The sequence below is a fragment of the Centruroides vittatus genome, unplaced genomic scaffold (assembly GCF_030686945.1).
Source record: "Centruroides vittatus isolate TY-2023 unplaced genomic scaffold, ASM3068694v2 contig_1093, whole genome shotgun sequence".
In the NCBI taxonomy this organism is placed as follows: Eukaryota; Metazoa; Arthropoda; class Arachnida; order Scorpiones; family Buthidae; genus Centruroides; species Centruroides vittatus.
In genome coordinates, this window is record NW_027120704.1 from 20,596 (window position 1) to 35,529 (window position 14,934).

The 14,934-nt window shown below is 32.4% G+C and overlaps 2 protein-coding genes across 2 annotated transcripts in view; one reads left to right on the forward strand and one right to left on the reverse strand.

Annotated features, from left to right (window-relative positions):
* LOC136975916 (ubiquitin-conjugating enzyme E2-17 kDa-like) lies at window positions 1-459 on the reverse strand. Its single transcript, XM_067271085.1, has one exon. It carries the CDS (start codon window positions 457-459, stop codon window positions 1-3), a length of 459 nt encoding a protein of 152 aa, XP_067127186.1.
* Window positions 460-6,789: 6,330 nt separating this feature from the next.
* LOC136975866 (uncharacterized) overlaps window positions 6,790-14,934 on the forward strand; it is a 50,048-nt gene continuing 41,903 nt past the window's right edge. The window contains exons 1-2 of the mRNA XM_067271012.1: window positions 6,790-6,981; window positions 10,113-10,280. Coding sequence (XP_067127113.1) covers window positions 6,957-6,981; window positions 10,113-10,280 — 193 coding nt within the window. The 5' untranslated portion in view covers window positions 6,790-6,956. The remainder of the gene's footprint in view (window positions 6,982-10,112; window positions 10,281-14,934) is intronic.

Sequence of the window (14,934 nt, forward strand, 5' to 3'; positions counted from 1 at the left end):
TTATTCCATTGCATATCTCATAGTCCATTCCCTCGCTTCTTCGTTGTATCTTTCTCTGTCGGTCTCGTATAATTCGGCTACGGAATCATTTATAGGATCTTCGGTGTTCGGATCGCACAGAAGCGAACAAAGAGAAAGTAGAAGTTTGGAAATGGTCATCGCCGGAGACCACTTTCTTCCTAAGATGTCCAAACAAATGCTACCATCTCTACCGATGTTTGGATGGTAAATTTTGGTTTCGAATTTAACTCGTGGTGGTCGAAACGGATAATTGTCAGAGAAGCGAATGTTGAGATGGAAGACGCCTCCTTCGTAAGGACTATCGAGTGGACCCATTATGGTAGCATTCCACTTAAACATGTTGTCGTCGATAGGTCCAGCCGAGCAATTTTCTGGTGGATCTCTGGTGATGCTGAACAATTCTCTTTTAATTCGCTTCAGAGCTCTTGCACGCGACATTTTGTAATTCTTGTTACTTGCGATCCGGCCGAAACAATGGAAAATTATTTAATTATTAAACAATAGATTAATTGTTATTATGACAATGCAAAAACTGTAATCCAAATTTAGTACTTTATCATTTTAAATTATAAATTTTTAATTTTTCAAAAATGAGATATGACTTTTAATCTTAAAAAGCAACAATAAACAGATTTAAAATATTTTTTGGCGTCAAATGTTTTCAAAATAGAGAATTTTTCATATTTTAAAAATAATTCCCTATTTTCTGTTTAAAAAATTACATACGTGAAGTCATATTTCGCTAATTAAAAAAAGAAAAACAACTCTGTTCTACAGAGGATTTTTTCTTAAATGAAAATAAGTATTTCTGAAGCAATTTATGAGAAATACAGATCTTAAATCAGAATTTTGCTATCAGACACAATCTTTCAGTTATAAGTACTGTACCTATATTAAAGTCTCATTTTACTCAAATTTAAAAAATTTTTGGTAAAGCAGTTGACAATAACTTCTGAGACTCTGTTTCAGATGTGTTACTAGGCTGCACAATGTTAATTTTCAATCTCAGTACTTTCGAGATTTATAAATGACATTGACACTGACAGTGAGAATGAAGGAAGTAGTAATGAGGAAGTTCTATCGTCTCCTGAAAAAATATGATCCTGTATATTAGGACACAAGTGATCCAGTCAGACACTTTTTAACTGAAATGGATATAATTGATTTAGTCCAAAATTTGGAGTTAAGTAAGCAAAAAGATAAGCTGTTGGGCTCCAAATTACAGGGATATAATCTTCTCCATTTATGTAAAAACGTTACTGAATTTAAAATAGTCATGACAGAAAGAATCACTATACCAAAAATAATTGGACTCAACAAAATTGGTAAATGGAAGAAAAATGTACAGCATGAGTCTGGTAAGCTGCTGAAGATATGCTTCTTCCACTTCACATCAAGTTCCGCTTTATTACACAATACGTAAAGGCCATGGATTTACGTATACAGTATTTCAATCAAATTTCCTCATCTTTCACCAGCAAAAAATAGAAAGGTGTTTTACTTTACCCTCGAATTAGAGAACTTCAACCAGATCCAGATTTTGAAAAATGTCTGGCAGATAAAAAAAAATAATAATAAATAAGAGCATGGATATATTTCGAGAATGTAACTGAAAACTTCCTGGAAAGAAGTGCTCAAAACTACAAGGAATTGGTAAACCAGATGGAAAAATGAACATCAAGATTTAGGAAAGTCTTTGGTGCGTTTAACTGTCTGCTTCGGAATGAGTGTACGTCTAAGAACGTAGGATTATCGCAAGATGCTGTTATCATTCTTCTTGTATGGGTGTGAAACGTGAGCGTAGCAGAAGCTAATTGGAAGTGGGATGAATGCTGTAGAACTCAGAATGCTGCGTGCAGTTTGTGACAAAACGCGCATGCATAGGATAAGAAATGAAATATTTATGAAGTTGTGTGGAATGCAAAAACAAGCGAGTGAGCGGGCACAAGAGAGGTTGCTAAGGGAGTGTGGACACGTTGAGCGCATGAACAATGAAGGACTGTTGAAACGAGTCCATCATTGTTCATGCGCTCTGATCTGTCTATCTAAACAGTGTTCATGCGACCCTGATCTGTCCATCTCTTTGGCGGGCGGCGCCTAGGCGCCACCCGCCAAAGAGATGGACAGATCAGGGTCGTGGGGTAGATTTTCTCAGTATGACGCAAGTCTTCGAAATGCCGCCCCTTAAATGCTTTTTATGCTGCCCCTTACGGTGCCGCTTGTTGCGGTCGCTTCTCTGTATCATATCACGGCACGGCCATGGATCAGGTGATGTGCGAGATGCTTTGATTGCAAAGAATATTATGAGTATGCTGGACGAAGTCGGCGTAAATGAGTACGACCGTGGAAGAAGCGAGAGAAGTAGGTTTGGGTCGAGCAGTGTGGAGGCAGCTCATTCGCTGCCAATCCGAATGAGAAAAGGCCTGAATATATGTATGTATAAAAGATTTAGGGTGCAACTCGTCTTCGAAAGGGCATTTCCTGGATTCTCATCTGGATTACTTTCCGGAGTTGCAGTGATGTATTCGATCATTTCGCCAAATATACAAGTGTTGAATTAAGACAAATTATAGAAAGATATTTTCTAGACAACAACATATTTAAATCCCGAAAAAAGACAATTTGAATTAGCAGAATCGATTTTTTTGTTAATTGCAAATTTAATCCTAACCTTTACATATAAAATAATTTTTTAAACACTCAAATATTAAAAAATGTTAATGCTGCAACGTCACGAAATGAAGTGGCGATTTCTTTTCAATTCGTAAATGTTAATTGCATGTAAAGTTAAGTTTATTGCATTTTCTCGTTTAAATGATATTTATTGTATTTTTTCATAGAAATTTTTAACTTAAACCACCAGCGCGTAAAGTTTTAAAAATTTATTAGATATTACAACGTCATTTGTGCATCCTGTACGTTATTTCATTGTTATATACTGCAATTTCTGAGCTAATTTCTAGTCTACAGGTGTAAGATTCGCCGACTCTAAGGGGGGAAACAACCGATCTCGCGTCAGGTGTGTAAGATTCGGACTGGTGTAGACGGCTTAAATATCCCACTTCACTGACACCAGTGTAAGATTCGCCGAAACGGGTGGAGTTTTTATTTCCAACCGTCGGGATGGCTAAGGGCTATACGTATGTGAGTCGTGACAGAGGAAGCAAATGATGATAAGGGTTTTTCACACGAAAACCGTTTATTTGTAACCTAAATGCTTACATCGTCGATCGACAGTCCTTCACTGATCCAGACGAGAACCTTGGCGTCGGTCACACCCCGGGGCGGATGAGAAGGATTGCTGGGTGTTGGGGATGATCGGAGATTCACCGAGATGTCTCGGGCGATGGCACAATACACTATGAAGCACACGGTGAGCTTAATCCAGAGGAGACAGTTCTTAATTCGAAGGAGACTCTGTTTCGACCTTGCAGTCCCAGTTTTTATACGTTTTTCTCGTGCACTATCCACCTTTCGGATTGGTCCCTCGTCCCTTTGCTCGCTTCCCGATTGGTTTACCCTTTGTTTCTAAGCGCAAAACGAGACCATCTCGGGTCGCGGGAAAGGTCCGATTCGAGGTGTACATCTGATACCTGTTTGTCGACTCTGCTCAGGATTGTTTATAATACTATAACACCTGCACTCATAATTTAGGCCATTGTTTGTAATTTCCTTGACGTTTAAATTTTTAACGATCTTTTTCGTCTGTCAAAAATTTCCCCTTTTTCGAGAAAGTTTATCCCGTCAAAAATTTATAAATACTCGAGTCTTATGAGCGCTCGGTGCTAGAGTTTACAGATTATTTGACGTGTTCGACCAGTTCCGAGTCTCGTTGTTTACATTTTTGTGTCGCGTTGTTTAGATCAAAGGGTTTAGATCAAACACCGCGTCCTAAAGAAGATCGCCGATACGTGGATCTCCATTTCGACAATGCGCCCAGTCATTCGTCGCTAATTGTGAGGGAGGCACTGGCCAAACACAACATGTTAACGCTGCCCCAACCATCCTACAGTCCAGATGTGGCTTCCCAACTCCTTTTTGTTCCCTCGTATCAAAGGAGCCTGAAAGGACATCGTTTCGGGACAATTGAGGCGGTCCAGGCGGCTTCGATGGGGTGCCTGAGCACCCTCGCGGTTGCATCTTTCTGCGAGTCGTATGAAGTTAGCAGCGGTGTATTGATGCAGGAGGGTCATATTTTGAAGATTATTGGTTCACTGTACACATATCTGCATTAAATTTATTTTTATGACTTCAGTCCCGATACTTATTGGACAAACCCTGTATGTTTAGATTTTCTCATTCCGCAATAGTTTGAATAATCGGAATTTTAAGGTTTTTCTAACATTTTTAAAATTTTAAGATATATATTGAGTGTTTTCATGAAATAACTTAATTGGTCTTTATTCCTTGTATATAACAATAACAATTTATAAATGAGCTATATAACATAATATTCACAAAAATAGTCTATTATCATTTAATTCTTATTTTCCGAAGATTTAATAAAATCTTGCATACAGACAAAATTTTCTTTTGTGATGACTTTTTTGTCTGTAATGATGTTCCGACAATACTCAACTAACATGAAAGGCATCCACTTTCCGTCCTATCGCTTCTCCTATGACTTTATGAAAAATTTCGTCATGTTCATCGAATACATCACTGCAGCTCTGGAAAGTAATCCGGATGCGAGTTCAGGAAATGCACTTTCGAAGACAAGTTGCTCCCTAAATCTTTCATACATACATGTATTTAAACCTTTTCTCATTCAGATTGGCAGTGAATGAGCTGCCTCCATACTGCTTGATCCAAACCTACTTCTCTCGCTTCTTCCACGGCCTTTCGTACACATTTACGCCGACTTCGTCCAGCATACTCATAATATTCTTTGCAATCAAAGCATCTCGCACATCACCTGATCCATGGCCGTGCCGTGCTATGATACAGAGAGGCGGCCGCATCAGACAGCACCGTAAAGGGGTAGCATTAAAAACATTTAAGGGGCGGCATTTCGAAGACTTGCGTCATACTGAGAAAATCTATCGCACGGCCCTGATTTCGATTTCCTGTTATCTTTCCACACGAACATTCATTTCTTTTCCTTCGTAGTTGTTTGCAAAGAACATTACAAAACATATAAGGGAATTGATTATTGGTTTGTTATGATATCGTATAATAATTTTATCGAAAAACATTAGTACTAATAATATAATAATAACATAATAAAATTGTTAAGATTAATTTATTTTTTATGTTGTATAAAATAAACTTGTTTCGAAACGAGACAGCCATGTATGCTTCAGCAGTTAAATCGCAATTTATATGTAAAATACCACACAGAAAGAATAAAATTCAGAACATTTGTAGATTAGAGGTGAATTTCTAGAAACTATAATTCTGAAATACGTGATAAATTAAAGGTTTCATCATAGAAAGAGGAAAATCCTTCTCATTATGTCATAAATTACATCAATTCTAGTGGAAAATATAGAACCCAAAAAGTCATCTAGAAGACCTTCTGCATCGAATTCCCATCAAAAATAGTAATTTTCAGAAAACTTTGCGACTCTACAATGAGTCTGAGATAAATTTCATCTCATCTAGCCATAAATGTATCAGAATCAATGGTATATAACAGGGGTGGGCAAGCAAGTGTTCAGTGGGAGCCGAAATGTAGGTTTTGCAAAATGCATGGGAGCGGCAGTTGTGTACTGTCGTGGCGGATAGTATGGTAAGGCGCGCGATTTTATTATATAATATAAATATAATATAAAACAAATATTGAATTTTTTCAATAAACATATTTTCACAAAATTATAAAAATAAAAATAAAAAACAGAAATTAACACTTTCAGCAAGAGCCGCATTTGCCCATGCCTGGTATATAAAGTCATAAAATCATCTAATCATTTGCAATATAAGAAAATGAAATAAATTCTGCTTCTAAATTAAAGCCACAAAAAGGACTTTGGCATTAGCTAAATATCAGATGATGTAGAATGATTAATGGTGACAAGTAATATCTAGTGATGAGAAAAAATTTAACACGAATTTAAAGATTCTTAATCTAACAAAAAATGGGGCCCCTTTGGACTTCAATAAGCCCTAGGCCCCGAAAAACCTAGATCCACCCCTGTCTGCGAATACTAGATATTCACGTAATACCAATTGCAGTAAAAATCGGAAGGAAGTTTTTTCAATTCCTACAAGATAATTCACCCACTCAATGCAAAATCAACTCGAACCGATTTTTTGCAAATGGTGTGCATGTTATGGACTAGCCGCAATGTTTTCACGTTTAGTATTTTAGTAAGGAAAGCATACAATTCTATTTTATTGTTTTCTCATGCGCTTATTATCTCTTTCTTACAGACACTGAAATAATGACATTATAATTTTAGAACGGATTGTATATGTAACTCGGGAAGGCCGATATCGCGAAGAAGCCGGAATTTTGAAATTTCATCTATGAGCCGAGATATTCGACGTTAAAATAATCCATGGTCCGATTGCCGATTGTAAGCTGTTCGCGCGCAACGCATCAATCGATCTCTATCGATTTACATTGATCTCTACAACAAATCTTCATTTCGATCTTTACCACGGGTATTTAAACATCCACCACGAAATCAATTTTCGAAAACATGCACATGTGCGGCCGCATATTTAAAACATTCATATGTAGACTACGCGTGTGGGCGGTTTTTTACAGTTGAAGTAAATGATATTTTATAATAACATTCAAACTTAATAAGTCTAGTAAATAAAGAACGTCATCGGTGGAAAAGCCACGACCAGACAGACATACCGGCTCCGTCAGAACGCCTGTCTGTCGCCAGATGGCTTCATTAATCCCGGTCGTAGTTGTGTGGTTTGCTTCGACGTCTCTAAGTATAAAAATGTAAATTTTGCTAATAAAAATCGCAGAATTAAAGATGAAATTGCATCTTGCTTCCATGGGTTCGTATATACTAACATTATTTAGGTATATTAGTCTAAGTTATAAATTACAATTTATCGGACGTACTGTACGTAATTATAAAAGAATAATTTTCTAATTGAATTCGTCAATTAACTGCGAGAAATTACTGTTTTGCTTTAAATGTAAATGATTTTTCCTTTCCGTCCGTGTGAAGTGTCAGAATCGGATGCGGCTGATGAGCATTTCAGTTGTCAGTATAATGATATGCGTAATATTATGTTATGTCCAGTAAACACAACCGTTTAAATTCAATTTGGAAGAATTATTTTCATATAAAGAATGTTAAATATGTGCCTTATGATTAGAAGAATAGTGCAAAAGTAAGTGATAATGCTATTATCAAAACAGGGTAAAGCGCAAATCATTTTATTGATTTGTACAAAGTTTAAATTAATGAAAGAGTGGTATTGATAATCTATTCAATATTATCAAATATTTAGTAAGAGTTTTAATAGAATGGGATAAGAATGTAAGGACTGGAAGTTATTTGCAAAAGTAATGTTTGCAGTGTTTAATGAAATGGTTTATTTTAGTAAGTTGGGATGCTGAGGTACTGGCCTTTTTGTTACTTATGCAGGGGACTGTTTTGAACTATCACAGATTGTTTTTTTTATTAAATTTACAATCATTTGGAGGAGTATTAGTTTCACCTTTGTTCTTTTACTACCGAACATTTTTCGACCGTTTTCCTCCACTTTTTTTCAGTTAAATAGGGTATTTCTATTTCTATATTTATAAATCTGTAATTAAGAGAAAAAAATATTAGTTCAAAATGTATTTTCTGATGTAAAATAAGAAGGATGATTCCATTGTTTAGAAAGATGAAGAAAGGATGGGGGTGACTCAACAGCTTACTGGTTTAAAAATGCCAATGATTCCAAAGTCAAAACATAGAATTAGTAAATAATTTAAAGATGAAGGAATTATAACTGACATTAGTATTTTGAGATGCAAACTGCGTGTTATCATAAATTTGGATGAAAAGTGTCTCTCTTTACGAGTTAAACGTATTTCTAACGGGGAAAGAAAGAAGAGTGAAAAGAAGTGATGGAGTTTTATTTTGGCATTGTTAAGTTCTACAAAAACTTTCTAGAAAAATATATACCAAGCACTAAGAAAAAGCTATGTGCAGCCTGCATGTGAAGCAACTTCCAAAAAATACAGGGAATAATAGCACAAAATGTAATGCACTATACGTGCTAAGTGCCCTCTCAAATATAAAGTTAATGTATCCGAATCTGAGACGTGTCATTTGTCTTACCCATTGCCTTAATAGGATATGTGAAGCAATTAGGAGAGAATTTTCTTGGGCCAATGATTTCATTTTGAAAGTTAAGAAGTCTTTGATTAAATGTCTTGCAAATATACAACTATATAGAGATAACTTGCTTACTACTTCCAAAGTATCCTGTAATAACCAGGGAATGCATGGATTAGAGTGGCTTGTTTTTAGGCCAAAAGTTTCTCATCCATTGGGATATTCAGTGATAAACTAGATGAAAAGTCTTCTAGATGTTAAAAGAACTCTACACTGTTCACTCATGTAAGTTCCAATACATTTCATTTTTTAAGCTCAAAGAAAGCAGTCTGTCTGCTGAGAATCAGTGGGAGATTTTTAAACTTGCTTAAAAACAAGTTGGATAGATTTGCTGAAGAGAAACTGGAATACTCCGAGTAAAAATTAGAATATTCAAAATATAATTTCTGAGTCTCTTCAGTTATAAAATCTGGAGATTTTGGTGAAAAGTAAATGTACTTCCCTCACATCTGTTGATATTGAAAGATTGTTTCTGTACTTCAAAGATTTGCTTTACTCACACCATCTGCAGCCGACCATAGAGAATATGGAACAACTGTGCATTTGCAAATACAACCCTTTTGTTTGTAAACTATTAAACTGATGGATTATATTCTGAACATGACTGATTTGAATTTTTTATTATTTTCAAGTTTTACATGTTCTGTGTATATTTTTAAGAACAATAAAATGTTTATACATTTTTAGGAGAACTTTTTCTCTAGTAATTCATTACTTTTTATCATCTCTCTTAAAAAAAAATGCACCTCAATTTCTCTAGTTTAGTCAAAACACTAAAAACAAATTTAAAAAAAAATAATTCTGGTAAATACCAAAAATTATTGCTAGTGTTATGTCATTGATTGATATATCAAACTGAAATTAATGTTTACAGTATCAATATTGATATTCTTAATTTTAATACTGAAACCAATAAAATACCAACTTTTATCAATAATGTTGAATATCAGTATTTATCATTGTAAATACTGGTAATTTGGTATAATAATTATCAATGCTTCTTTTTTCAACACAGTAATTTCTCCAGCTATCAGAAAATTTCACTATTGTTAAAAATTCTGGAAGGTAGTTGTAGTTCTTGCAATTAGTGCTGTACCAATGTATCAAACTAAAGTAATAAATGTTTACAATATCAGTATACTAAAACCAATATATCAGTTTCAATATATCAACATTCGAAAACCTGAAATATTGATATTGTAAATATATCAGTTTTGGTTCAATGTATTGGTTATCAGCATAGCATTAATTATAATTGTGTAAATATCTACTTTCTTTTATGTTCTTTGAGTTATTTTGTTGCTACTGTTTATTGTAAATTGTGATCAGTTGTAAGAAGTTTGAGTTTATGAGAATAGCCAAAAGTTCTGAAGATAAGGACTGAGCCTAAATCAAAATTGTCTCAAAATTAGATGTAGCATCATTAATAATAATTGTCATGTATAGTTTTCAGCTGTATTTGGCTTTAAATAGCAAATTGTATCTTGATTTGCTATTTAAACATCAATCTCATTAAGAATTTCATTTGAAATTTCTCACACTTGCACTTACTGTTTTATTTCAGTATTTATTAAATAAAAATTGACTGTTTATCAATAGAATTATAAATAGAGATGACAGTTGGAAATGATCATCAGAAGAAAGAAGATGGTTTATTTCTTTACTAATTGTTGTTGATAAATGTGTACTTCAATCTGTTTTACCATTAATACAAAAATAACTTCTAAATTAATGCATTTAAAAGTTATGGAAATTAAATAAAACAATTTTATTCTTTAATTTTTATTTTAGTGAATACTGAATATCCAGAAGAAGATCCACAACAATTTCAGAATAGTTTAACTACTATGATAACAGATAATTTACCATCTCTTCTAAATGATTCTGATATGCCACAAGCAAGAGCATTTACAGATGTTTCAATTAAAAGTATTACTGTTGTTATTGGATCTATGGCAGGTATTAAACTAGTTCATAAATATTCTGTATGTTACAATATTTTTACAGTGTAAATTTTTAACATTTTTAAGTCAATTAATTTCAAGGTTTGCTTCATCAATTACCAATGATTGCCTTAAATATCAGGCTATAATTTGCCAAATGACAGATTATAGCTCAATATTTTAAGGCGATCATTGGTAATTCATTATATACTCATCTGGCTTAGAGATGTTTATTATTTGTATCCTTCATCAATTAAACTTTATATTTTTCTTAAATTTGTAAAGTTAAAACATTACTTGTTTAACAATGACATATTCAAATTCAGAGTAACATACTGTGTTTTTTTTTATTACTAAAATTTACTTTAGAAATTCACATTACCTATCCCAAGATCAATATCAATTTTGTTAATATCTTAATAATGAGAATTTAATAATTTTAGAACTGTTTAAAAAATATTAAAATTGAGAAAGATTGATTTAAAATTGACCTAAAAATTAATAACAAAAAATTGTTTATCAGCATTGCAGAAACATTTATTTATTTGAGTACTTTCGAAAGTACTAATGTAAATAAATCTTTTTTGTAATGCTGATAGACAGTTATGTTATTAATTTTTTAACATTGCTTGGTGTAAAATGTTTTTATATTTTATAAAATTGATTTAAATTTTAACTGTAATAGTTAGTAAATGTAAAAGTTTAAAAAAAATTAATTTTCAGTATTTAGTTTTTATAAATCCAAACTGTAAGTACTTAGTAGATGTAAGTACATCTGCTAAATAAGGTAAAAAATATATTTCCAGGAAGTCCATTTAGTTGTTGAATTCAATGTAAAGAAAAAGGTTCAGTATGGATACATTTAAGAATTTTTAAATGGGACAGAAGAATCCCGTATTGAAAATTTTGCAGCATTGCTCTCTATGCAACACAATAGTATATCCACGAACTTTTATTCTTTTTATCCTACTGCTTGTCCCACGAGCATTTAAAGAAGATATACATATTCAGATGTATACCATTATTCCAAACTCTTAAACTATGACTGCTTGTGATAGCTCATAATTTGGTGTGACATATATTCTTATTGTATAGATACATGCACAGAGGGTGAAATCACTAATAACTCAAAACTAGCCATGTGTGGACGTATATATATCCTTCTTTAACCAATCTCTTCAATTAAACACAAACACAAAAATAGGTGTCTTAAAAGTTATTTCAAACATAAATGTGATCACATAAAAATCTTACTGCAATTCTATCTTTGAGGCCTAAGTGCTAGCAAAAAATTTTAAAAGCTTTACTAGAGATTTTTTAATTTTATTTTTAATTATTACTATGACCAATCTTGGGACACATAGTGCAGTAAAAAAGAAATGACTATTGTTACTGTTCAGTGATAACAATATATGAAGAATTGTTGTCTTAAACATTTGAGTGTTAGCCTGCCAAATGTTGAGTAAAACTCAAACTGGAACACTTGCTACATGCTGTTTTATAATATTGTGTTAGTGTTGTGCTGCAATTCAAGAATGAACTTGAAAATTGAGCAAATGTTAAATTTTGCATTAAACTTGAAAAGTCTGCCACAGAGGTCCTTTGACAAATGAAGCTAGGGTGATATCATATTTTCAGAGACCCAAAAAAAGTACAGATAAATCAGGTGCATACCAAAGAACATGTTTATTTTTTTTTTCAACCATAAGGGAATTTGTTTCTCCTGGTCATACAGTGAATTCAGACTTTTGTTGTTGTATTTTTGTGACAATTGCATAAAGACTTGGATTGCATATTTGAACTGTAGCAAAACCAAACTTGCTCCTTTGTCATAATAATACTCCCATCCTATCTACACTCTTCAAATTAAGCATTTTTTATGAGAAAAACGTAATTGTTCTTCACATCCATACTTGTTGAATTTAGCCTCTTGTGATTCTTTTTGCACTCCAGAATAAAATTGAAGCTCAAGGGAGTAGTGTTTCCATATAGTTGAGGAGATCCAGTCCAAATTGCAACAAGTGCTTTAGGATTTTCAAAAGGATGACTTTCAAGGAGAGTTTAAGGCTAGGAGAAGCAATGGAATCACTATAAATGCAGGGAAGAACTAACCTGAAAGGAATGAAGATTAAGTTTAAACTAGTTAATTATTAAAATCTTTATAGGACCAAATATTTCTTTTTGATTGCACCTTACATGCCATTTTATATCTAAGCTCCTATCTGTATTCTGTAAATAAAAATATTATTTTTGTTATTTTAAAGCTGAATCTACAATTTTTAGCTTTAAAGTAACAAATCTACAATTTGTTTAGCTAAATCTAGTGATATTTTGATGAAGAAAGTGGCAATATTTTGTTTTTGTCTGTTTCATTTTTATGCAATAAAGAAATAATAGTCTAGTTGATTTATAGATCAAAATTCCTTCTTTATCTATCCAGCCTGCATTGGAAAGATCACAAATTATGCACCTAAAGTGAAACACTAACTTTCTCCTCACTTTATCTAAGTCATAGATAAAGTGATTTTTTTTTTAAAATCTTTATTCTTGCTTTATTCATCAGTTATTGGGTAGTGTCAGCATTATTTACTTGAGACTTGGATAAAGTGTTGCTTGGATTTATCCACATTAAATAGAATAGAAAGACATTATGAAAAAGTTAATTAACTACATAGGCAAAGCTTCTGAAAAGTGTGTTGGTAATTGGCAGTTGTTGATTTGATGTGTTCATTACCATGCTTATTGGTTTCTTCTTAAAATAACTAAATCTACTCTCAATTGTGCAACACTTCTCACTTTAAAATTTTCGAAACCCCAACAATATTTCGGAAACTGCATTTGTGGTAATACTAATAATGTAACACCAATACCTTTAAATGTATAGTTTTAATTACACTTCATTTAAAGGTATTGGTGTGATATTACTAAATCCATGATATTATTACTAAATAACAATTTTTACTAATTAATAAACAAAATCAAAAATTTATTCATAAATGTCTTTTATTTTGTAATATTAATAATTTTGAAGTTTTATTTAAATGAGTTTTTCACACATTTTAAACTACTAATTAAAGCTCAAAAACTAATTTTACTGTAAAACCTCATATTTTATTGACATAACCCTAGGATTTTGTGGAATACAAGTTGGAACCACTAAAGTTAAGCCAGAAAATAACATTTTTTAAAGAGTAGTTTAATACAACGAACTTCCTAACACACTGTAAAATCAGACTCACTTCTACCTTGAACCAAACAGTGCTAATATTTCTTCTTTAAAATCTCCTCACTAACGTTTTCGAACCTTTGGTTCTTCTTCAGGTGAAACGAGAAGCTATTCGATGGCAAGAACTTTTAAAAAAAAAAGAAACGCTGGTCTATGATACGGGATAACGCAAGGCCATACTTCCATCAACTGCGCACGCGCAGAATGACGAAGATTGCGCGTGTTACGTGGAACTTTCGGAATTCTTTTTTTTTTTTTTTTTTTTTTAAAGTTCTTGCCATCGAATAGCTTCTTGTTTCACCTGAAGAAGAACCAAAGGTTCAAAAACGTTAGTGAGGAGATTTTAAAGAAGAAATATTAGCACTGTTTGGTTCAAGGTAGAAGTGAGTCTGAGTAGTTTAATAAATGCAAAATTCTATTTAAACAAATAACACCTAAACACAATTTTCAGTAAACAAGTAAAAAGAAGTTTTACTGGTCAAACATTTTTGGCCAGTTTATCAGCCAAAATTCTATTTACATGCTGATTTTGTTTTCTGAAAATGTAGCATTTAGAATATTTACTATTGATGCCATGGAAATGTCATTAGAATTCCAAGATTGATGTATTATAGTTGATAGAAGTAAGTAACACAAATGTAATTTGATGATTGGGTACAGTTTCAAACATAACACACAAACTTAAACTTATATATTGTAATCAGTTATTCTGTATACATACTACAATGCAATGATGTTTAGGTGTATTAAACTTAATCATCATTTCATATTTTAATTAACTGGTTCTTTTCTTAACAAAGATTTACAAAAATGCAGTTAGTCAACCATTCAATCACCTTCAAAGAAACCAAAAATCTTACTGAGAAAGTACAGATAACTCTATATATATGCAGTTAATTGGTTCCACAAGTCAACCACATACATCAAAATCATACATATCCAAGTAAATGATCAAAGGGAAATAAATTAATTCATGAATTAGGTCATTTTTGTTCAGAATTGTCATTTTTGTGTTTATATTTATCTGAGCAGAGTAAAAATACAGAAAATGAAAAGGTTAAATAAAAAAACTGTCTAAAATTTCCATTGAAGAATTATTTAAAGTACAGTGTAGTTATAAACACAATGAAAACAAATCATGGAAAATAAGATTAAACATTGATTGATTATTGATATTTGATTATACTACAAGATCAAAAAGTATCAGGAATGGTTCATTTATATTGTGTGCATGCAAAAGGGATCTGTTATTCTTTAATTAACTTGTTAAAAGTATACGGAAGATTATTTTTCCTTTCTATTCTGACTTATGGATCTTAAATATAACTAAAAAATTTTTCAAAACATTTATAAAAACGAACTTAAAAAATCTCAAAGTTAATAAAAAGTTAAAACGAAATCAATTCGCAGAGGAAAATATCATTTATTACTTTGATAACGTTCC

Coding starts and splice junctions, on each gene's coding strand:
- LOC136975916 (XM_067271085.1), bottom strand. CDS start 459: ATGTCGCGTGCAAGAGCTCTGAAGCGAATTAAAAGAGAATTGTTCAGC.